Source organism: Esox lucius, chromosome 9 (genome assembly GCF_011004845.1).
Source record: "Esox lucius isolate fEsoLuc1 chromosome 9, fEsoLuc1.pri, whole genome shotgun sequence".
NCBI lineage: Eukaryota > Metazoa > Chordata > Actinopteri > Esociformes > Esocidae > Esox > Esox lucius.
In genome coordinates this window covers 3,804,836-3,830,321 of record NC_047577.1, presented here as the reverse complement: position 1 = coordinate 3,830,321, position 25,486 = coordinate 3,804,836, and the positions used below count along the sequence as shown (strand labels likewise).

General features: G+C 43.1%; 3 protein-coding genes across 4 annotated transcripts in view; 1 reads left to right on the top strand and 2 right to left on the bottom strand.

Annotated features, from left to right (window-relative positions):
* Positions 1-17: 17 nt before the first annotated feature.
* LOC105027473 (zinc finger protein 2 homolog) lies at positions 18-5,646 on the bottom strand. Of its 2 annotated transcripts, none has more exons than XM_010899588.4 (3): positions 4,391-5,181; positions 2,882-3,347; positions 18-2,734 (listed from the first exon to the last, which is right to left on the bottom strand). In XM_010899588.4, exons 1-3 carry the CDS (start codon positions 4,817-4,819, stop codon positions 921-923), a joined length of 2,709 nt encoding a protein of 902 aa, XP_010897890.3. In that variant the 5' UTR covers positions 4,820-5,181; the 3' UTR covers positions 18-920. The 2 variants fall into 2 exon arrangements, with proteins under 2 accessions (XP_010897890.3, XP_010897891.3); XM_010899589.4 differs by lacking the exon at positions 4,391-5,181 and adding an exon at positions 5,516-5,646 and having other exon boundaries at positions 19-2,734.
* A 640-nt stretch (positions 5,647-6,286) lies between these two features.
* LOC105027472 (retinol dehydrogenase 8) lies at positions 6,287-13,102 on the bottom strand. The gene is made up of 6 exons (XM_010899587.4): positions 12,851-13,102; positions 9,012-9,173; positions 7,993-8,172; positions 7,796-7,889; positions 7,383-7,566; positions 6,287-6,798 (listed from the first exon to the last, which is right to left on the bottom strand). Exons 1-6 carry the CDS (start codon positions 12,954-12,956, stop codon positions 6,568-6,570), a joined length of 957 nt encoding a protein of 318 aa, XP_010897889.1. The 5' UTR covers positions 12,957-13,102; the 3' UTR covers positions 6,287-6,567.
* A 4,855-nt stretch (positions 13,103-17,957) lies between these two features.
* LOC105027471 (collagen alpha-1(XI) chain) overlaps positions 17,958-25,486 on the top strand; it is a 43,080-nt gene continuing 35,551 nt past the window's right edge. The window contains exon 1 of the mRNA XM_029122564.2: positions 17,958-18,608. Coding sequence (XP_028978397.1) covers positions 18,506-18,608 — 103 coding nt within the window. The 5' untranslated portion in view covers positions 17,958-18,505. The remainder of the gene's footprint in view (positions 18,609-25,486) is intronic.

Here is a 25,486-nt window from a genome sequence, read left to right as displayed (position 1 = left end):
TCACATCACTACCAGCAACCCCCCATTTGCCGGCTCAGTTACTGACCAATTGTACTTCATCAACTGGCATGCTGCTGGTGAGACCCTGCTCTTTCACCTCTAACAGCTAGGCTGAGACCTCTATTCATCCTCGAGTTTCATCTTTTTTTATTACATAATATAACTGTAACATTATATTTACTCTATAAAATCCAGGATTTTTATTTCATGCCACCCAGGGTTTATGACACAATACTCACAGTTTATAACATGACACTCAAGTCTCAAGGTTTATAACATGACACTCAATGTTTTATAACATACCATCCAGGATCTATAACATGACCCTCAAGTATTATAACATGACACTGAAGATTTACAGGCTAAAACCCAGGGTTTATAACATGACACCCAGGATCTATAACATGACACTCATGGTTTGTAATATGACAATCAATGTATATAACCTAACACCCAGGGTTTATATCACATGATACTCAAGGGGTATAACCTGACACTCAATGTTTATAACATGACACCCAGGGTTTATATCACATGATACTCAAGGGGTTTAACCTGACACTCAATGTTTATAACATGACACCCAGGGTTTGTAACATGACACCCAGGGTTTATAACATAATACACAGCGTTTATAAAATAATACTAAGGATTTATAATATGACACCCAGGGTCTATAACATGACACACAGGGATTGTACCATAATACTCAGGGGTTATAAAATGTTACCAGGGTTTATGTGGTTAACATAGATCAGACAGGTCATTTCTAAGTACTGACCAAGATAGAGACATGTAGTGTGAAAGCTAATAAAAACCCTGTTGTATTGTAGCATAGCAGGTAGACTGGGTAATAGATTGAGTACATAAGTGTTTACATTTGTTTTACTAACCTGCAAATAACATTAGCACTATGGCGTTTACATGTGTTTCGTGTCTGTGGTTTGGAGTTTACTTTCTTTGAAAGCAGCAGAACTCTGTCCAATGTCAGGGCTGTGATACTTTAATTGGTGTGCCCTTAGGTTTGATGATCGACTAAAACGCTTCCCACACTGAGAGCAGTGGTAAGGTCTCTCACTTGTGTGCGTTATTTGGTGTTTCTTTAAGTAACTTGACTGACTGAAACTCTTGCCACACTGAGAGCAGTGGAAAGATTTCTCTCCAGTGTGTGTTAGCTGGTGAGCCTTTAGCTTTCGTGCATTATTGAAACTTTTCCAACAATCAGAGCACGGGTAAGGATTCTCTCCGGTGTGAATTAGCTGGTGTTTCTTTAAATTCACTGCCTGACTAAATTGCTCCCCACACTGAGAGCAGTGGTACAATTTTTCTCCTGTATGAAGTAGCTGGTGCTTCTTAAAGAAATATAAGCTTGTAAGACTCTCTCCACACTGAGAGCAGTGGTATGGTTTCTCTCCTGTGTGCGTTCTCTGGTGTATTTTTAACTGCCCTGCCCGATAGAAACCCTTTCCACACTGAGAGCAGTGAAAAGGCTTCTCCCCTGTGTGAGTTCGTTCATGTGTCTTGAGGTTGGTTGGGAGACTGAAACGCTTCTCGCACTGAGAGCAGTGGTACGGTTTCTCTCCTGTGTGAGTTAGCTGGTGTATCTTTACCTGTCTTGCCTGACTAAAACGTTTTCCACACTTCGAGCAATGGAAAGGCTTCTCCCCTGTGTGCGTTTGCTCATGTGTCTTAAGGTTTAAGGGCAGACTGAAACTTTTCCAACACTGAGAGCAGTGATACGGCTTCTCTCCTGTGTGAGACCGCTGGTGTTTCTTCAGATCTGATGCCTGACTGAATCCCTTTCCACACTCGGAGCAATGATAAGGCTTCTCTCCTGTATGAGTCAACAGGTGTTTCTTAAGATCTGATGACTGACTAAAACCCCTCCCACACTCGGAGCAATGATAAGGCTTAACTCCTGTATGATTTACATGGTGTTTTTTTAAGAAATATAAACTGGTGAAACTCTCCCCACACTGGGAGCAGTGGTAGGTCTTTCCTCCTGTGTGAGTTCGCTTGTGCACCTTTAGCTGGCTTACCTGACTGAAACTCTTCATGCACTGGGAGCAGCGGAAAGGTTTCTCCCCAGTGTGAGTTCGCTGGTGTGTCTTTAGTTTGCTTGGTGTCTGAAATCTCTTTCCACATTGACCACACAGGTAAGTCTTCTTGCTTTTGTGCGCATGATATTGACATGGCTCCTCTCCTGTGTGAGTTACATGATGTTTCTTCAGGAAATATAAACTGGTGAAACTCTCCCCACATTGGGAACAGTCTTTGGTTGTCCCTCCTGTGTGAGTTTGCTTGTGTGCCTTTAGCTGGCCAAACTGATTATAGCTCTTCACGCAGAGTGGTTTCTCGACTGTGTGAGTTTGCTTGTGTGCCTTTAGCTGGCCAAACTGACTATAGCTCTTCACGCAGAGCAGTTTCTCGACTGTGTGAGTTTGTTGGTGTGTCTTTAATTTGCTTGGTGTCTGAAATCTCCTCCCACATTGACCACACAGGTAAGTCTTCTTGCTTTGGGGCGCATGATAATGTACTTTCAGGTGACTTGGACAAATGAAACTTCCTTTACATTCTATACAAGGGCGGGGCCTACAAGTGTGGCTTCTCAACTCCTCTGACTCATAGAAACTAGTGAAACAGTCCATGCAGTGGTGATGTTTCGGTCTTGAGATCCTCTCAGTGAGGGGTTGGTGGTTTCTCAATGCTGCAAAACTGGGGTTGCTCTCCGCATCTGTAGTAATAGGCACAGACAGTATATATTGTTCAAATGAAGATGTGTGTTTAGGGCTCTTTGATGCAAGCAGAAGAACAATCATTTCGTTTTGGAATCCCCTGTGGCCATCAAAGCACACACTTTTCTACGTTCTCCACGACTTACCTGGGTCACCATAATATTGTTCCTCCTCTTCCCCTAGACGTTCAGCAGCACAGATCTCTTTTTCAATGACCTCTCTCCCCTCCTCTTTGACGGTTATCTCCACCACCTCCTCTTTGACTGCCATTTCCTCCACCTTCTCATTCACTGCTTTCTCCTCTGCCTCCTCTTTGACTGCTCCCTCCCCCAACTCCTCTTTAACCCCCATCTCTTTCAGCTCCTTTCTGACTAGTCTCTGCACCTCTGTTTCTCCTCTCTCCTCCACCTCTTCATCATCTGGTCTTTCCTCCAACTCCTCCTTCATTTCCCTCTCCTCCCAGAGTCCTCTCTCCTCCTCCTCTTCTTCTTCTTTGACAATCACATTGAGCTCCAGTGTTGGACTGCAGTCCCGTGGCTTTACCGACCCAATCTCTGAAGCCTGCTCGATGTTCCACCTAGAACCCTGGAACATGGATTCCGACATGGCAGGCTAGAGGTGGATTCAAGAGAATGAATTACACACATTGGAAGGTTGACTTGAGGTTTCACTGACCGCTTTGTAAAAACGTAATGGAAAAAGAAAACACAAATAACTAGGATTATTTTACCCACAAATGTATGCTATCAGAATTGCTCAGAGAAAACATGCTTTTTTTTGGTCATACTTTTGCATTATATATAAATGTCTCAATGCATTCTAGGTAGTGACGTGTATAGGTTGTACCAGCTGCGCTGCGTCTAGTGTTTTTCCAACGTACTAGCTAGGTTTTGACAGTAGGCCTACAGTAACAGCGAGATGAACACGTCTGCCGTTCAGCCTTTTCAGTTCGAACCCGAGTACACCGTAGGCTTAAATCAGGAAAATAACGCGGAAGATGGTAGGCCTACTCAAGAGTTACATGATGAAGACTTAAATGAAGACTATCAGAGAGTTGAGGAAGCGAGAGTGGGGCAAAACCGCTGGTGTCTGTGCGGCAACTCCTTGCCAATGCCAAAGCGAGAACGAGAGCGTTTGTTTTAAAGATCTCCACTTTTTGTCAGCAGCTGTCCAGGGTAGGCTAAGATCAGATCTTATTATCAGTATAAATAATTTCCTAATCATTACCGCCGTCGTTTGCTTAATGAGAATATACAGTAAAACGCTAAAACAAGATGCTTTGATTATTTTTACAGATACTCCGTGTATCACAGCACAGAAAAACTTTAACGCAGTTTGCCTCAATCGAGATGTTTTATGGGCTGCCCTTGTCAGCCTCCATGACCAGCAGAGTGCTGGTCTACCAAATCGGAACCAGGTCACTAATAGGCAAGTCAAACGTGAACAGGTTTACCTGATTATTCCTACATAGTAGCCCACCTACACTGTAGCCTACAAATGGTGAAAAAAGTGAACTGGACTACGCACCAGAAGTGTAGTCTACGTGATACAGGCCCACTAAGAAAGCTCCAGCCGTAAATTGGTGCATAAGTGTCAGAATGCAGGAAATGAAGTCATATGGATTCATTAACAGCATCTGGTGGATTGTCGGTTACCTCCATGATCCGCGTAGTGTCCGATGATTCGTCTTCCACGACTGAAACTGTAGGAGCGGGTTGTTTACATCCTAGCAGGAGAGTGTCCAAAGTCTCTTGCCTTAGACGTTTGTTAGCGCGGCTTTCACTCGCTATGCGCGGACGTTTAGGCTCCTTGTGGGGGAAATTTGAAGGCACGGCATTTGGTTTTAGTCTTCGCTTGTAACCAGCAGCACCTGTGAGCTCTTTTAGCCGACTAAATGCCTCAAATGCATCAGGGCTGAAGTGGCGTGAACACAGCCGTGGGTCTTTAGGGAGTTGTACTCGTCCACAAGCAACTTCCCACTGTTTTCTTATTTTCTTCTCGTGAGGAAAGCAGTGGAGGCTTACATTACTCCCCTTGTTGCCTTTGGACTGGAAATTACAACCAAAAGCTGCACAATGTGGCATTATATTCACTTTTCGGCTGTAGCTACAGTTATACTTAGCGCCATTAGCTCACCTCTCAATCCGAACACAACCATTACACGTCATTGACCCAGAATGCATTTCACACGCAAAAAAATAATGTCTGCCTTCGTAGTTCAAATTCTGTAATAATAATAAAAAATAATAAAATTGCCCTAAAGTTTAGCTAAATGCCTAACATCTAGTAAATTGTAAATCTAGTTTTATAGTGTAGCCTATTGATACGTTGACAAATCGCGTACTTCAGTTGGTGATTAGCCTATTTCTGACAACGCCGATAACCCGGAATTGTCACAAGCTTAGAACCCCAATTCCCAGAGGGCAGCGTAGCAAATGTTCAAGCGAAGTGAAAAGGCTCATCTAACTCCCTCCTACTTTATTTTATGAATGAAGTTAACTGGTCTAGTTATATATACTTATTATCTAGGTAACAGGGCTACTGATTGTCATCTTAAAAACGAACGGTTCTTGTAAATCCTGTGTTTAACACTGTCTTAGCACAATTATTTTTAATAATTCACAACACCGCGTCAAAACAAGCGGGTTTGCAAGATTTAATTGCTAATCGTTAGCTACGAGTCTGTTTCCAATGCAACTAGCTAGCGCGTATGTTTTTTGTTTTTTTTTACTATTTAATAATGACGGCTGTATGTGGAAAAGCTAAAAGAATGATCCTACCTAAACACTGGATTTTCAATGTTGACAACAATTGTTCTTGCTAGGCAGCTGGAGAAGATGGACGTCCGTTGTTTATCACCGTAATCCACACACTTTCGCATACGAAGATTCGTGGCACTGACAAAGATTTAAAAAAAAAAAATAATAATAAAAAAGTCCTCTTCTTCTATGGTATATTGCCGTTCCGCAAACGAACGTTTAAAGTGACTGGCGCTATCTACTGTACAGGAGTGTCTAGTGAATCACACTTCACATACGCTGTTCACATTCCCACAATCGTATATCCTCCTACTCAATTATATGCTTTTAATTCCTTCCACACTAAGCCATGTCCAACCCTAGTGACTATAGACGTGCTTTTCCAGAATAGATTATTTGCATTAATACAGGAAACACAAGCTTTACAGTTCCATCAAGGATAAACCAACCCTTAACTCCTATAGCTAAGTAGACAGCTGTATCCCACCCCTGCCCCTCAATTGCTACTTTTTTTTAATTAGCAGCAATTTCAAGACTGTATAGGCAGGAAATCCTTTATATTTGACCCAGTGGTTTGAAATGTATGGTGATATCAGGTCAGATCACACTGCAGTGCCTTGAACAGCCTTTTAGCTGTTAATCACACACAAGTCCACACTTCATTCAGACTGCAATATTATTACAAAGATTTGATATGTTGCTTAACACAGCAGGTATCCTGAATGACTACCCACAACTACAATTAAAAGTATTACAACATTTTTTTTTATCCAGTATAAAATATAGGATGTCTCACATAGAGGAGTTTTTATTTGTCAAAATAAAGTTGATCCGTTATATTCCAAGTTAAATATATTATACAGAAGATGGAGTATCTACACATACATAATCTACGTTAGACCTACATAAGAAGCGTTTACATCTCAACCTCTATAGGTCCACCTTCTGTTAAATCAGACAGTATAAAGTATGGCATCTCACTGAGGAGGGGACATTGCCAGGTGGTTGAGTCTCTCTTCACAGGGGTGTGTTGATTTGGGGTAGTGTGTGTGTGTGTGTGTGTGTGTGCGTGCCTAATTTGGTGACACCGTTCTGCTCCGTAGACACCCACAGGTCAGGTATTGCACGGCCTTCATGGTGACGTGCATCAGGGGACCCAGGTTGAACAGCATGTGGTAGAAGGCGTGGACGGACAGGCCTCCTGTCTCGTCGGCATACTTCAGCGCCACGATGGGGGTGTACAGAGGGTTGGTGAGATTCCGGAAACGGGCAGAACTGCCCTGCTCAATCACCTTCCTGGTGCACTGAGGCAGAAGACCAGAGGACTGGTTAGTAGAGAGAGGGACTAGTTGGTGGAGAATGACTAGTTTGTAAGGAGACTGTGTACAAAAGGCTAAGGAGAGCTAATATATGTTACTGAGATCATTATGATACCTACTGGTAACTCATGGGATACATAGCCTGACCCCTTAAAAGGAGCAGTGGATTGTGGGTGATCTCCAGTTTGTAGGTAGGGAAACTATCTCCACTGCCGTAGCTAGCTAAGATTGAGAAGTTCTCCCTTTTGGTTTACTTCCATTTCATAGCTAAAGCCGTATCCATCCATCCGAGATAACCGCACACATCCACGCATATACCCATATACCACTGTGTATTTCGGAATACAGGTGCCTGAACCACAACTAACCAATGTTGCAACACTGTGCTGTGCAGCATTCAGTAGAGACTTCACCAAACAATCTCGACTAAAGCAAAGCAACTGGCTAGTGGAGATCAGGAGAACAGATAGTGAGGAGAGCGGACAGGAAGACATTAAACGTTTACTGTATCGGTAGGAAGACAGCGGGAGAGACTGAAAGAGAAGGAGAGAGAAATAGAGAGAAGTAACCTTGGCGATGTCATCAGGGGTCTGTCCCAGTGTGTCAAAGATGTCCACGGAGGACGGCATGTAGACGTTTTTAAAGTAGTTGACGGTCTCTGCGTCAGTCCCAGGGAACTCTTTCTGACGGACGTCCTGAAGCATCTTAGCTTCAAACTCTGTGTGGACCGGTCCGGGCTCTATCATCGACAAACTGGGGTAGCGAGAGCAGGAGGGATGTAGAGAAGGGGAGTGAAAGGAAAAAGGAATAGAAAGAGATATGAAGAGAAAGAGGGAAAGAGGAGAGAAGAGAAGTGGGGGAAAAAAAGGAGGAGATGGGGTACAACAGAATAACAGAGGAGGGATCCTTTTACATTTGTTTTCATATTGACCAAAATAAAAAAGCCTGCATTTCGGGTAGCCAAGTCGAGCTGAGGACTCACGTGACGTTGAACTTGAGCAGCTGGACGGCCAGACACTCACAGAACCCCTCCATGGCGAACTTTGAAGCCGCATACACGTCGTTGAACACAACCCCTGGGGAACACGAACGACGTCGCGTGAGAAAAACCCATCAACCAATCACAAGCGCCCGTGGAATCAACCCGGGCTGTGCGTCAGTGGAGACGCTGCTCTGTACCCTGTAGGCCCATCACACTGCTGACCACTATGATGTGTCCGGCCCTCCTTCGCTTCATGTCCGGCATCACCTCCTTGATCATGCGGATCACGCCGAAGACGTTGGTCTCAAACACACTCTTCATCTCAGCCATGCTGAAGCTTTCCAGCGGTCCCACCAGACCGATCCCTGCATTGTTAACTGTGGGGAGGGGGGGGGGCAAGGAGACGAGGGGAACAACGAGGAGAACAAGGAGATGAAGAGAGATGTGTGACACACCTTGACACGTAGATACAAGACATCCGGGGGCCTTTCATCAGACCGCATCATTTCAAAATAAAAGTGGTCCATGTGCAAAAGTGCTGAGATATATATCGACTTCTTGTCGCAAACCAAACACTTTTGGTGTAGGTTGTGTTTCCAGTAGCCACCAGCGGGTGGCACTGTAACATCAGGAATTACGCTTTTAACCACAGAGCACAAAAATATCTGCCTTCGAAGGAGCGCTGCTCCAGTCTCAATGAATAAGACTATGTGCTATGTGTACATATGGAGGGGGGGGGGTGTCTGAGCCTCAAGCAACACTTCTACTCCGACACCCTTGCTACAAACATTGTCATGGCGGAGGTCAGCTTTCAGAGCTAAGATCAGTTGTGCATTGGTTTATCCCTACTGTTAGTAATCAAGGGAGGGGAAAGTTGATTGAGTTTAATAGGTGAGGATGTACAGTATACTTCATCACATAGTCAAGATCAGTCGTGCTTGTTGTCCCTAATGCTTCAAGTTGGGATTAAGCTAGATGTGTGTTTTAGAGGTGTTAGAAAATGGAGCATTTATCAGTACGTGGTCTTTTAGATATTCCGTTTTAGAGTTGTTATTGGTCTAGGGCAAAACTTCAATCTGTGAATGTTCTTAAATAACATTCCGGTATTCTGCACTTTTAATGCTGTTGTTTCCTTTAATAGACATGTTGCTTAACAACTTGGCTGAGCATCTATCTTTACATGTCCAAACCCCATATCAACCAAACTGTTCCTTACTAAGCACATCCACGTGTCGGTCCTTGATGCTATTGATGCACTGTTTGACCGACTCATCCGTGCACACGTCCAACACGGCTACGGACAGGGTCTTCCCGTAAGCGTCCCCGGCCGCCTCCACCAGCTTGTCCTTACGCTTCAGGTCCCGCATGGTACCTATGACTGCAGAGGGAACGAGAAAAGGGAGAGGGATTGATAACTGTTTCATTTTATTGATGATTATCTCACTGACCATATTGATTGTTATTATTTTAATTTTAAATTGGTTACAGGGCCTTCAGAAAGTGTTAAGACCCCCTCACATCCATGTCCCAACTGACTAATGACATAATAACAGTGAAGCATGGTGGTGAGAGAATCATGCAATGGGGATGTTTCTCAGAAACAGGGACAAGAGAGTTGTTCACATCACAATGTATGTCATTACAACCTACGTCCTGTTCCTTTATTTCCGTTCCACTATTGGTAGGACCAGTGTTCTGTCCGTAGCGTGTGGGATGAGAGCCTGTCTCTTGTTAGAGATCTCACTTATTTTTTTGAGATTGCAAAATTTGACCTAGGAGAAATGTATTGTTTGAGAATATAATAAAACAGGTTTCACAGAGTCACCTTTTCCTTCACTTGTTTCTGTAACTTTGTAGAAAGTCAAGCAAGCCTAGAAAGGAGCTATGCTTCTAATTTCCAGGGACCTAAGAAAGACTCTACCTGCGCTGATGTGACGTAGAATTTGAAAAGGTTCGAAGTTTGCAGTGTCCATTTTGCAAAAGACACTTCAACTGCAAGAGGGCTTTCTGCTTTCACTCTTTATTGAAATGAATGACATACGTGCAACAGAGTGCAAAATGACACATGAACAAGTCATGGGTGACTGGTCAGCACTGAGGGAGGAATTAATGGAGAAAATAAATAAAATAAGATTAATCTTTCAGCATGACATCAACCTTAGACACAAAGCACAGATAACGCTGGAATGGATTCAGGACAAGTCTGTGAATGTCCTTGAGTGGCAGTTCCTGATAAGGAAAAAGGCTATTTCTGGCTTGGGTTTAGGGGTAAAACGTACAAATGGAGTTAATGTTAGAATTGGTTTGTGTTTGCGTGTGTGTGTGTGTGTGGTGACCATGTGAACACACTTCATGCAAGTGCCTGTATGTGTATAATTTCGTGTGTGGGTCAGTGGGATTTTCCATCCTGGCTGTGTGCCTGTTTGGTGAGTGTGCAGGTTTTGTCATCATAGCAAGAAAAATCCTATTAAATAGGGACATTCGCCCATTCCTTATTTTTGGGGTTAAAGTTAAGTTAAGGAAAGGCTGTGTTTGTGTGTGGTAAAGACAGAAAGAAAACCAGAAGTGAGGATGGTATTTTACAGTATTTCCACACATGGATACAATGTGCTCCAAGGCATTATGCAATAACATCCTTGAAGGACGTTCTCACTGGCATTTTTTTATATTTTTTTTTTATTTCACATTCCACCAGAGCGGGTGTGGTAAATTGCTAATATACCACGGCTCAGAACAGTTGTTACGGATTATGCAATGTGGAAACACCTGATGTGCTTTATTGTTATTATAAACTGATTTACCAATCAGCATTCAAGGGCTCGAACTCCACTGATTCATAACGAACAGACATCACTGTAAATCGCCGCCTGCACCACTTGCTAGTGTTCATAGCCAATTAACCGGCTAACATTTGAGGTCCCGACCAGACATGCCTTCTTGTCGATTTAGCTCTGCCACTCTGGGCTGATCCTATTCTGGAGCTAGCTCAGCTTGGCTAAGCATTGTCACTTACCTGACAGCACCCCTTCACCGTCAGTCTCGCCACGGCCCAGGACAAAGACTCTAAATCGGGCAGGAGGCAGACGGGGAGGGCCCCCGTCTGTGTATTGTCACGGTGAGGGCGTGTGTGTGTGTGTGGGGGGGGGGGGGGTAAAGCCTCTAACTGGTGACTCTTATCCTATTTTGGGTTAAGCAGTGATAGGACTTATAAACTATGATATATAACTTACACAGTGTCACATAGACAGGTGGTAAAGTGGAGCTCGGGCAACAGTTAGAACCTTAACGAAATGTTTTGTCCTCAAGTATTCGTTGCGTTTGCTTAATTGTCGAAAAGTGTTTTTCTGAGCAAATAAACACTTATACCATTCTGAAGTGATGTATTTTTTCACAGTAGTCTACTCAGTAAACAAAAAAAAATTTCACCTTTATTGAACAAGGTAGGTCGGTTGAGACCACGCTCTCATTTACAATGAAGACCTGGCCAAAGATCGCAAGGTACGACTCCTTGTGAATACAATCAAAAACATAGATGTTAGCAAGAGCAGACCACAACTGCCAAGAGATACTTTAAGTCGGCCGATGAAAAAACACGTTGGTGATCCTTTTCTGTTTTAACGTGAACAAAGGTCACACGCTGCTGTCCCTATGACAAAAAAACTTTGTTTTCATAAATGTTCTTTATTACTTTTTGAAGAGGTTATTGTGAATTGGATTGTTCTATATGCCAAACAGTCACACGAATTCATGTTGGTACACTTAATAATATATATTTTGTAAGCTTTTGTCTGAAGACATTAATCTGTCAATTGTTCTGAAGTTATTGTATTTGTGACAGTTGGACTAAAACGCTTCACAGTCAGTTACAGAATAGATTTTAAAGTGGATTTCTTAGTTTATTAATCACTGAATGGTTTAGGCCCTGAATACTTTTCTGATACGTTTGAAGAATATAAACCGAGCAGGGCTCTTAGATCCATGAACACAGGCCAGATAGTATAGATCCCATAGTCCAAACTAAACATGGATAAGCTGCGTTTAGCAGTTACGCTGCACACAACTGGAATAAACTACCAGAAGATCTTAAATGTGCCCCAAACATAAATCCAGGTTAAAAACACTCTATTCACTCGCCAATGACAGAGCACTTAAACTTAACAGCACTGTTTAGCCTTACAGCTTTTATAGCCTCCTATGTTTCTATCCCGTTTTTATTCTATTTCTATTGTATATGTTTTATTATTATTATGTTGTTTTCATCTATTTATTTTTATGCTATTGTATTTTTATATATTTTCTTTTTCTATGTAAAGCATCTTCTATGTATGAATTGTGCTATCTGAATAAACTTCTTTGCTTGCTACAAACTCCAAAGTTAATGCCTTGAAATAATTTGGCGTAGCTATGATCCTGAGGTATTTGACGCTCTAAAACAGTTTTTATTGCAATTAAAGAAACAAAGTAATATATCACGATAAATAGGCTAACCGTCCACAATGTTAAATGGCCTAGGCCTATATGTTGATGTGTTTTTTTGGCCTTATCGCCCAGGCCGACTTTATACACCCACAGCACAGCGATCCTCCTCTAACACAGACTTGTCCGGTGCCTGACCCCTGAACAATGTAAACATATTACATAAACACATCTGGGACGATGTGTGTGTGTGTCTGTGCGTGTGTGTAGGCGGGGTGAAACTCACAATAAGTGATTTACATCATGTAATCTATTATATGCGCAATAGATGGGACAAAAAGAAAGAGAGGAGAGAAGTGGGGCAGAAAAAGACTGAAGGCGACGAAGACACGTAGGTTGGGAGAGCGGCGTGGATGGGGGGAGATAGCGACAGAGAGGGAGGGGGGGGCACTGGGAGAGATGGCTGGGACAAGTAAGCCTGGATTCAACTGAGCAGAAAAAAGATGCACACGCGCAGACATAGTGGACCCATTCCCCGGGTCAAGCCAAAACACACACACCTGCAAACGCCGGTACGCAGGCGGCAAACGATGTTAAGGTACATTAGAGACTGAGGTCGCAGGCCAGTTACACACTTACCGTAATAACGCTTTTTCTCATCCTTGGCGAGCGTCACCGCCATCCGGAGACCTATCCCGGAGGAGCAACCGGTGATCAGGACTACTTTTTGTCCCGGACTGGCCATGTCTACTCTAACGCTTCTCTGCTAGCGTTTGAACTACTGACGTCGCTTGTCCTACCTCTCTCCAGTCCGTAGCGGAGCAACAGCAGCGCAGTGGCGGGATGAGAGTGGCTTTGAGCCGAGAGCCACTGTAAGCGGATAAACAAACACTGGCACTCGTCCCCAGGTCACATGGACAGCAGGAACATGACCTGCGCAAGTGAGGATTATCTAACCAGTACATTATCTGTTGGTCACTTCGTGTTGATCCCCTGTGGTGTCTGTGGGGCTCGAGCCTTGATTCTGTTGTCCTGTGGGTACTAAAAACGAAGCACAAGCGCTCAGACTATTTTAAGAACCTCATTGGGCAGTTAGGTATAGCCCTTGTTAAAAGGAAACCATGCACAACTTTCATTATGCGACCATATTTTTCTGGGGTCTGACGGTCTCTGAATCAATTATGTTCATATTCAAATTAATTGATTGTTTTACGGGTTTTCTGTTGTTAAAGTAGGTAAACAAAATAGTTGATTGCTTTACTTGTCTCTGTAATGAACCACACCGAACACAAATATAACAGAAACACAAAGTGTCGTTTCCATGTTTATTTTCACCTTTTCACCCAGTGAATATATATCATTAATTTACAGTTCAATAAAGAATATTTCTCCTGCCAATACATCCAACTGACAACACCGTTCAAACTGTTGCAGGAAATGAGCAGCCTATCAGTTGATAAAAACATTATAAAACGTTTTGCATGGCGCCACCTGCTGGCCTTGGCAACCAATGGCAGGATACCAATATGACTATTATTTTCTCTCCGAACGTCCACGTTATATATAATTAGCACGATACGTTCTCTTTTTTAATTTGGGGTCTGGGAAATTATAATAGGCACGGGTTAAAACGGACTGAACATTGTAACGAGTTGACGTTAAATAGACAAACGTAGAACTTGTACTCGTATGCGGAGTAACTGATTCAAACATTTTATCAAAACCGCTGTGCCGGAAGAAAACTCCTGTGATTGGCTGACTCCGAATGGACCGGACGGAAATTGCTTTTGAAACTGAGAGGACGTTTGCCCTGGGTTTGTGCTTGTCACTGTTTGTTGTTATTAACCCTTATTTGATCAAATTAGTTGATTGAAAAAAATATTATTATTTTCCATTCACTCCACTGAGCCTCAATTATTGAATAAGCTCTAAGAATAAAAAGATTGAGTTCACTCAAACCAAATGTATTCAGAAACGTATATATGCAGTATATACTTATTGAAGTATTAAGGGTTTGCCTATATGCACCACCGTAAAAAATATGGGGTCACTTAGAAATGTCTTTGTTTTAAAAAAAATTGTTTTTTTATATATCCATTATAATAACATCTAATTGATAACAATGTTGACATTGTTAATGTTGGAAATTTTCATTGTAGCTGGAAATGGCTGATTTTTTATGGAATATCTACACAGGCTTACAGAGGCCCATTATCAGCAACCTTCACTCCTGTGTTCCAATTTTGTGTTTATCATTTTAAAAGGCTAATTGATAATTAAAAAAAAACTTTTTGCAATTATGTTTGCACAGCTGAAAACTGTTGATTAAAGAAGCAATAAAACAGGCCTTTGGACAAGTTTAGTGTCTAGAGCATAAGCAATTGTGGGTTTGATTACAGGCGCAAAATGGCCAGAAATAAAGAACATTCTTCTGAAACTTCTAATTTAAATGAAGACTATTCCTTGAGAGAAATTGCCAAGAGACTGAAGATCTCGTACAATGCTGTGTACTACTCCCGTCACAGAACAGCACAAACTGTCTCTAACCAGAATAGAAAGAGGAGTGGGAGGCCCCAGTGCATAACTGAGCAAGAGGATAAGTACATTAGTGTTTGGTTTGAGAAACACACACCTTACAGGTCCTATACTGGCTGCTTCATTTAATAGTGCCTGCAAAACACCAGTCTCAACATCAACAATGAAGCAGTGACTCCGGGATGCTGGACTTCATGGCAGAGTTGCAAAGAAAAAGTAATATCTTATACTGGCCCTTAAAAAGAAATTATTAAGATGGACAAAAGACACTGGACAGAGGAAGATTGGAAAAAAATATTTTATGGACAGAAGAATCTGTGTTTGAGGTGCAGAGGTTGAGGTTCAGATCAAAAGGAAGACTTGTGAACGCCAGCATGGTGGAGGCAATGTGATGGTCTAGAGGTGCTTTGGTAGTGGTAAAGTTGAAGGATTCTACAGGGTAAAAGGGATCTTTGCAAAGCAAATCACACCCTGTGGAGGGCATTTGATTGGAGCTAATTTCCTCCTATAACAGGACAATGACCAAAGGCACACCTCAAAACTATTCAAGAACTTTTAAGACATGAAGCAGTCAGCTGGTATTCTGTCTTTAGTGGAGTGGCCAACACAGTCACTGGATCTCAACCCTATTGAGCTGTTGTGGGAGTAGCTTGACTGTATGGTACGTAAGAAGTGCCAATCAAGCCAATCCAACTAGTGGGAGGAGCTTCTGGTGATGAAATCCTGAACATTAATATCAGAAAGCAAGTACAGCTCGTAGTATAGAATTCCAAACTATACGTGGGTTAACTAAAGTTATGATTCAATAGTAATCTGTATTATTATTGTCCCTGGGAACTCACACACACACGCGCGCATAGGTTATGTCACACACAAGTTATGTCATAAATGTAAAAACCTCCCACCTGAGGCTTGGGGTAGGCACCTTGAAACTATTCCTGGAATCTTTTCAAGTGAGAAAGGACGGAAAGGGAAAGCGTGTGTGTGTGTTTGTGTGAGGGGGGGTCTTGGTACCACCTGGATACCTGCTGGCTCCTCAGATCTCAACATGTTCATGTGGTTGAATCCAAAATTGCCTCCTATTCCCTACAAGGGGCCCTACTTCTGAGCAGGACCTATAGAGGGAAGTGTGCTAGGAAAGGGTGCCAGAGAAGTGTGCTAGGAAAGGGTGCCACAGAAGTGTGTGTGTGTTAAAATGTGAGCATGCATATGTGTTAAAATGTGAGCATGCATGTGTGTTAAAACGTGTGCATGCGTGTGTGTTAAAACGTGAGCATGCGTGTGTGTTAAAACGTGAGCGTGTGTGTGTGTTAAAACATGAGCGTGTATCGAAACGTGAGAGAAAAAATGAGGGAGACAGAGAGAGAGAGAGAGAGAGAGAGAGAGAGAAAGAAAGCAGTGAATTGCAGGTGTGCTATATTAGAGAGGTTGTCTTATTACAGAGCAGAGAGAAAGAGAGAGGAGGAGAAAGAGGTGGAGAAGGAGGTACAGAGTGTGACAGACTGAGGTTCGAACCCAGGTCCCCTGTAATTTAAACCAAGCGGCATGACAGGGGTGGGTATGTGGACAGTAAACCCTGGCTATGGGCTGACGGTCATAATAAACAATATTATGGAACAATAAAAATGCATTTTTGGGGTCGTTGTCCATGCAAACTTGGAGCGAATCAGCATTCATGGTTCAAACCACATAGGTTTTTAATAAAACCTTTTTCGTTCACTACGTGATTTTATCCCGAATGACTGACAGGGATGCATTCATGTTTTCCAAGGGTGGTTGTGAGAGTCAAACCCTAACCCCCTAACACCTGAACCAGAACCCTAAAACCCGAACCAGAACCCTAACACCTGAACCAGAACCCTAACACCCGAACCAGAACCCTAACACCTGAACCAGAACCCTAACACCTGAACCAGAACCCTAACCCCCTAACACCCGAACCAGAACCCTAACACCTGAACCAGAACCCTAACACCCTAAAACCCGAACCAGAACCCTAACCCCCTAATACCCGAACCAGAACCCTAACACCTGAACCAGAACCCTAACACCTGAACCAGAACCCTAACACCCGAACTAGAACCCTAACACCCCTAACACCTGAACCAGAACCCTAATACCTGAACCAGAACCCTAACACCCCTAACACCTGAACACTAACACCCCTAACACCCGAACTAGAACCCTAACACCCCTAACACCTGAACCAGAACCCTAATACCTGAACCAGAACCCTAACACCCCTAACACCCGAACACTAACACCCCTAACACCCGAACTAGAACCATAACACCCCTAACACCTGAACCAGAACCCTAACACCCCAAACCCCTAACACCTGAACCAGAACCCTCTAACACCCGAACAAGAACCCTAACACCCGAACCAGAACCCTGGCCTTAGAAGCATCATGCTCTGACAACGGTAACTTGCTCTGACCGGTAACTTGCTCTTTGACCCACGTGACTGCCCACAGAGCTAAAGGCTGAGTCACTGGCTGGGGAAATTAACTTGAGTCTTCAAGTCTCGAACCACACCGGTGGTCCAGTAGAGGTCTCTGGGACCCCCAGACATCGAGACAGAAATAGAAACAACAAGACAGGAAGAGAAACATGGAGGCAGGCAGGCAGTCAGAGAGACATGCAGCTCAGTATAGTTTTTCCACAACTAGGGGGTTAGGCAGAGACAGGCTCTGGAATTTGAAATCGACAGCAGCATATTTTTATTAGAATGGCAGAACAGTCCTGTCCTAGCTTGCTTGGTGGGTTGTGTGTGCGCATGTGTTTGTCTAGTGTGTGTGGCTGTGTGAACCAAGTAGGAGGCAGGTAATAAGATTTAATTGGTTTATTACTTATCTTTTGTGTTGGATCCATTAATGAGAGAGGCTTATGGGGAGGGAGGGAAGGACAGAGAGCAATTGGGAGGAGAAAAGGGGAAGAGAATGATGGGGAGAGAGAAAGGAGGAGAGGAGGGAGGTGTTGTGTGGTTGACCACAGTGGGTGGTAAATCAAAATAATGAGTTGCAATTGTTGATGAACTTGGTGCACGAGCTCGTTCCCTAATCACTGTGATTTATGAGCCAGGTCGTTAAACGCCATGAGCACGACACAACACAACCGCAACATATCCACTCCCTGCCCGAAACAATCTTCTCCGGTGAGGGAGGGATCAAAGGAAGAAGAGAAAGAGAGAGCGAGAGGGAAAGAGAGAGAGAGAGAAGGGAAGGGAAGAAGAGGGAGATTTTGAAGAGATTTGGCTAGTTGCAGTGGATGACCGAATACTGGATTTTTGGGGGGTCCGTAGAATAAATAAATAAGTTGCTATAATAAAGGTCTCCCATAGTTTGTCAAGAGGATATAATCTCACGGGATAAAAGAGGAAGGAAGGAACAACGAAAGATAAGGGGAAAGGACTATTACATAGATTAAACATTATATTGTGTCGGTTTTCTTTAGGCTATTCTCCACTTGTCTCTTAGACCAAATTGATCAAAGACGGGATAACTATTCGCCGTACATAACCAGTTCCTAGCCCGCGGGTTATAGTGCGTTCCCAGACATGGTTGCAGGTCCTCGCTGCACTCGATAAGCACCCGTTCATTGATTTCACAGGCTCGAGTCCCTCGGCTCAGGTGTGTGTGTTTGTTGGTGTGTGTGTTTGTATACGGTGGAGTGGAGACGGTGGAGACTGGACGGGAGGTGTAAGAGCCAGCGACCTGGGACAGTTCCCGGTTTTCCGAGAAAGACTTTGAGCGGTGAGATGAATAGAAGATGGACTTCAACGCAAGGGGCATCGCCTGTCTTCCTCCTCTCTATACTCCTCTTCATCAACGGTTTTCACAAGACGACGGCGGTCCCAGCAAGTAAGCGAGGCGCTTTATATTACAATTACCTGGCTGTTAAAGATTTAATTACATATTTTGTCTAATGTTTAGTAAAATGCATATATTATATTTTCGTCAATGCGGAAAAAGCATGATCGATGAGCAAATGAATGATTGCACAAATACGCTGGCATGCACCCGCTCACAGACACACATGACATTGCTCGTTTGGGCTTGTTCCGTGTGGGGGCAGACCCCACCGAACACCGCACACTCCATCCTAACCAATGTTCCCCGGGGCACTGGAAAACTAAATAAACATTTTGATATCCTCGTAGCAACAGACTGATAGCATACCGTACTCCATTTTATTGTTTCTACGAGTGAACAAAAATAATGCTGTAGGCCTAAACCTATAACTCACTCTCTTCCTGTCTGACTAAAATAATGATACAGCAGGCCTCACCCCCCCCCCCTCTCCCCCCCCCTCTCTCTCCCTCTGGCTCCCCCCTCGCTTTATCTCCCTCCCTCTCTCTGTTCTCCCCCCCCCCCCCCTGTCTCACTACCCTCCCCACTCTCATCATTTACACTGCCAGAGCAAACATCTTTTACTTCATACATATTTTACTTTATTCTGATCAGTGATGACGCATGTAGATGATAGGAACAATGGAAATAGTCCACAACTACATTTTGGACAATAGGAAGAAACTTAGGACAATAGATGAATAGTGCGAAGACAGGTTGTTTGGATGTTTTTGGTGGGCTGTTCCAATAACTGTGCCTAGGCCTAAAGGTGTGGCAGGAAGTGACATATTTGCACCAATGAGTCTTTCCTCCTTGTAGATATATGATTTTTTTAATTTTCTGTTTTATTTTCATAATCTTTGTATTTGCTTTGAATATAAGTCTGAATAGATCTCATGGTGTAGAAGAGAGTGCAGGACTGTCCAATCCCCTGGGCAGCCACCCCAGAGGATGGGCTTGTATATATACACTAACGTTCACAATTTTGGGTTCACTTATATGGCCTTGTTTTCCATAAAAACATACATATAATAAGTTTGAACGGGAAATATAGCAAGATGAATAGGAGATAAAGTCACTGACAAGGTTAGAAATAATAATTTTTACTTGAAATAAAAATGTTGTTCTTCAAACACTTTGACATTCTGGCTGTCAATTTGCTGAGGAAAATCTGAAAAGATTTCAACCCAAGCATCCTGAAGCATCTTTCACAAGTTGGATGTTTTTGGATCTTACGTATTATATGGTCAAGCTCCTCCCACAACAGCTCAACAGGGTTGAGGTCCGGTGACTGTACTGACCACTCCATTATAGACAGATTTCCAGCTGACTGCTTCTTGCATAGTTTGGAGTTGTGATTTGGGTCATTGTCCTGTTGTAGGAGGAAATTGGATCCAAACATGCACCGTCCACAGGGTATGGCATGGCGTTGCAAAATGGAGTGATCGCCTCCCTTCTTCAAGATCCCTTTTACCCTGTACAAATCTCCCACTTTACAACCACCAAAGCACCCCCAGACCATCACATTGCCTCCACCATGCTTGACAGATGGCATCAAGCACTCCTCCAGCATCTTTTTATTTGGTCTGAGTCTCACCAATGTTCTTCTTTGTGATCCAAACACCTCAAACTGAGATTAATAAGTCCATTACACTTTTTTCCAATATTCCTCTGTCCAGTGTCTGTGTTCTTTTGCCCATCTTAACCTTTTTTATTGGCCAGTCTGAGGTATGGCTTTTTCTTTGCAACTCAGCCTAGAAGGCCAGCATCCCAGAGTCGCCTCTTCACTGAAGATCTTGGTGTTTTGCGGGTACTATTTAATCAATCTGCAGCTGACGACCTGTAAGGTGTCTTGTTTCTCGAACTAGACATTCTAATGTATTTTTCCTCTTTCTCAGTTGTGCACTGGGGCCTTCCCTCTCCTCTTTCTATTCTGGTTAGAGCCAGTTTGTGCTGTTCAGTGAAGGGAGTAGTACACAGCGTTGTATAAGATCTTCAGTTTCTTGGTAATTTCTCACAAGGAATAGCCTTCATTTCTAAGAACATGAATAGACTGATACGTTTCTAAAGTATGTTCTTTGTTTCTGGACATTTTGAGCCTGTAATCAAACCCACAATGGCTGATGCTCCAGTTACTCAACTAGTCTAAAGAAAACCAGTTTTATTGCTTCTATTATCAGCACAACAGTTTTCAGCTGTGCAAACATAATTGCAAAATGGTTTTCTACTGGTCCGTTAGCCTTTTAAAATGATAAACTTGGATTAGCAAACACAACGTGCCTTTGGAACACAGGAGTATGGTTGCTGATAATGGGCCTCTGTACGCCTATGTAGAGAGCATAACAATTCTGCCATTTGCAGCTACAATAATCATTTACCACATTAACAATGTCTACACTGTATTTTGGATCAATTTAATGTTATTTTAATGGACATCTTTTTTCTTTTAAAAACAAGGACATTCCTTAATGACCCCAAATCTTTGAACGGCAATATACGAATAATTAAACTAAGACCAATTTCTCTTTCACACCATAGATTGCAACATAAAAACACATACAAAAATGCAATCACAACTAACAATATAAAGGCAATTGAAATATATTAATTGACAAGCTGTTAGGAAAATAAGGAACATTCTTTGATTTGTCTAAATTCATAAATCCCCTGAAGTAATTGCTGGGCTGTAAATAATGCTGCACTCGCGCTGGCTCCACCCCCCTCTCCGTGATTGAGAGAGTGACATTGATAGAGAGACAGTCCAACAATCAAAAGCAGTTTGACCAGCCAGTCTAGAGAGTTTGATAACCGCTGTTTTTCTAGACAGACTTTAGATGTAAGATTGTTAGGAAGCTTCTGCGATACATTCTTATATATAAACACTGACACATGTCTGGCCCTACTAGAGATCAAAGAGCCGACTGCAGTATATAAAAGACTCGGATGGGCGCCAAAATCTGCACCAGATATAAAACGCACGGCTGCACGAAAGGCTGTATCCCAGGGTTTCAGTACGGATGCTGAAATAAGCATCAAACAACACAAGTCTGGGTCACTTGTTATTCAATAGTTATGGAATTTGGTGTAAAATTCTGCGCGCACAGTTTAATTAGGTGTTTTTCCTATTTGTCATATCCTTGATTTGTGAGCGAACCTAAAAAGTCACAGTGCAATTGCAGAGCAGTTGGTTCTGTTAGGAGATTAGTGTCTTGAGTCGGATCAATGTTTAAAGATCTTTTGATGACATGGGAAGCCATCTTGGGTTTGTCTTTCAATAAGTTTGCAGCCTGCTTGTACTTCCTTTTTCCCTAGTATTTCTCTCCCCCTCTTTCTTCCACCATCTCTCTCCCCCCTCTCCCCCTCTCTCTCCCCCTTTCTCCCCCCTATCCCCCTCTCTCTGCCCCTCTCCCTCGGTCCTCTCTTTCTGCTGTAGGATCTAATTCAAGTGAGTTAACAGAATTGTGTCCCAACTTGTCTTCCATACCTGTGTCTGCCCTTTCACCACGCTGCTGTTGCAGTGTGTGTAGATTGTATTTTTGCGCGTGTGTGTGTGATTTTCTGTGTGTGTAGGGGTGTGAGACCTCTTTAAGCTTTTATGTTGAGCCTTGGCTCTTTCGGGTTTCGGAACAGGCTTTTGTAAAGCACCTTAATGATGTTGATTTGGATGGTTTGGATGGTACACGTGTTACATGATTGGCCAGTGACATTTGTGTGAACCCTGAACTCTGAAAATTGAGGGGGCACTCTGTGGTCAAAGTAGGTTAGAGTTTGAACCCTGGAGCGTCTCACACCTGGGAATGACCCCCTCCCCATCCCTGACACATACCTGGCCGCCATGACAACCCCCGAGTGTAGGTCACGTGTCATAGTTAGGTAAAGGTCAAGTGTGTGCAATTTACGGTTTGACCCGAAGAGGTTGAGTTGCTCTGCTGATCTGACGATTTTTGAAATAACTCATCTCTTTCTGACTGACTGATATGTCTTTCTGACTGACTGTTCTCCTTTCTGACTGACTGTTCTCCTTTCTGACTGACTGTTCTCCTTTCTGAGTGACTGAAATGCCTTTCTGACTGACTGATCTCCTTGCTGACTGACTGATATGTCTTTCTGACTGACTGAAAGGTACCCACTTTCACTCCCTTCCCAATTTCATCCTCAGCCCTGCCTCATCAGGACAGCTCCCAAATGCATTCTGGGTAGTTGAAGACTGTGTCAGTCTTCCTCGTTCCTTGTTCACCACAGGCCATTCAGTTTATTTCCCCCCACAACGCTAATCCAACCTGGTCTTGTGCCCTCAACGACCACAGACAGCTTTGCAGGTGCCAGAATGTCCCGAGGGAGTGGCAGGAATACAATGAGACCCGGAAGTCATTTGGGCGACACTGGCCCATGGAGCTCCCCCCCACTTGTCAGCTGACAGTCAACACTCAAACCTAGACTGTGGTGGTTAGCTTGGAGCTATGAAATGGTGTCTTAGACTGCAGGGAGACTACAGAGAGACCTCTCTGTCTGACCGCCCGACTTGTCTGTCATTGTGTGTATAGGTGTGTGTGTGTGTGTGTGTATAGGTGTGTGTGTATAATGCAAGCGATGTAGTGAAGGACTTAATGTATACTTTAAAAATGAAAGCTACAAAATAGTTTTTGAATGATTTGTAATTCTATTCCATTTTGAAGTGGATCTCGGAGGTTTTGGGAAGGATGTTTATCAGGCAATACTCGTGTATGATCTTCTTGGTTTAATGGATGATTTCCCCCTCTGCCAGTCTGGTTTTGGGCCTCGTCCTGCCCAAGTGGACTCTGTTCTTTGAGTTGTCCCATCTGTTCTCAGCGGAAAAGGCATTGGAGACAAGCTGTCAAACATCCTTCAAAAATCTCCAAAGCCCATCACTGCTGGCCACTCCCTGCCTTCTATTCCTCCCCGCCCATATTTCAGAGAGCCAATAGAATCAATTGCTTTGAAGATGTCATTGATTGGAATGATGATGTAACAATGCTGATTCTACCGTGTCATGCTGAGGATTGCAAAGCTAATAGTCTGTCCGGGATGGTGGGTGCTTAAGATCACCTTAGCCTCACCTATCAAAATAGCAATTCTTCTAATCCTGACAAAATTCTGCATTTCAATATTCTCACATTGCCCCCCCCCCCCATACAAAAGTATATTTATATTTTATAATGTGGACAAATTTTTTCCTGAGTTAGTGATTTCGCTCTCCCAGTTGTAATTAATTTGTTCTGATAAAAAGTTGTGCTGTTCAGTAACATCACCATTACTGGGTGCCAAATTAGCTGTTAAGACATGTCCTTCAAACCAGAGAATTATAAATAAATGTCAGACTGAAACAAAACATCCTTCTCTTACCAAACTCTGCATCGGCATTGTTCTTTTGTAAATGCTTTTTCTCTCTTAAATGTTAACTTTGAAATTTGTGAAAGCTGCCCTGACGTGTAGAGGTCGATGGTCTGTTGAACTTTGCGATATTTTTTTTTTTCTTTGACATTTTTAAAGGGAGAAATGCAAGTGTCTCTCTTGACAGTGGAATTACCCCAGGGCCATTGGCACCAGCTGGCCTGGATAGGCCAGGATTTATGTGACTGGACGCCGTCTTCTACATGGAGACCGATTCAATGAATGTGTTTCTCTGTGTGTGGGTGTTTGCATAACAGGCTTGAAGCTACTTGTCTTCTAGTTATGTTTGACATTTCAGCCATTTAGCAGGTACTCCTGTCCAGAGCAACTTGAAGAAGTGAGCGCATGTTTTTTCATTCTTTTTGGTCCCTGTCCCATGTGAGAATCAAACCCGCAACCATGCTGGACCAACTGAGACACACCTGGCATCTCAGATTGCTGCTGAATAAAGGTTAAATTGAAGTGAAGTGTGTGTCTGTGTGTGTATGTGTGTCTGTGAATGTGTGTCTGTGTATGTGTGTGTGTGTCTGTGTGTGTGTGTATGTCTGTGTGTGTCTGTGTACGTGTGTGTCTGTGTGTGTATGTGTGTATGTCTGTCTGTCTGTGTGTGTTTGTGTGTTTGTGTGAGAGAGTACATGATTAGCCACATTGTGTTTTGATCTAGGCCAGCTGAACTTGCAGGGTTAGGGTTACACCTGGTTTACATCCTTTCAGAGAGAGGAGATGTGGGGTTGGAAAGAGAAAATGATGGTAGGTGAGTAGAGAGTAAAACTGAGGTAATATCATTCAGACTGAGGTTATACCACACAGACTGAGATAATTCCACTCAGACTGAGGTTATACCACTCAGACTGAGTTAATTCCACTCAGACTGAGGTAATATCATTCAGACTGAGGTAATATCATTCAGACTGATGTTATACTGCTCAGACTGAGGTAATATAATTCAGACTGAGGTTAAACCGCTCAGACTGAGGTAATATCATTCAGACTGAGGTTAAACCGCTCAGATTGAGGTAATATCATTCAGACTGAGGTTAAACCGCTCAGACTGAATTAATATCATTCAGACTGAGGTGAAAGCGCTCAGACTGAGGTAATATCATTCAGACTGAGGTAATATCATTCAGACTGAGGTAATATCATTCAGACTGAGGTTATTCTACTCAGACTGAAGTTAATTCCACTAAGGACGCTGATTGTTTCCAGATGGGAAAAATGCTGACTGTGTGTGTTTCAGTGATTGTTTCTGTGTGTGTGTGTTTCTCTTTGCGTGTGTGCATGTGTGTTAAAACTTGCCCATAAGTTCCATAGCTGCTTAAGGGCCAGATGATATCACTAAAAATACACTTTCAAATCCTGTTCCGTCTGTTCTAGGTGATGATCTCATCAGTGCGTTTGTTGACAGTGTGTTCTGGGGCGTTCAGGGTGGAGGTTGTGTAGAAATAAGTGTGAATCAACAGCATACTACAGTGGCA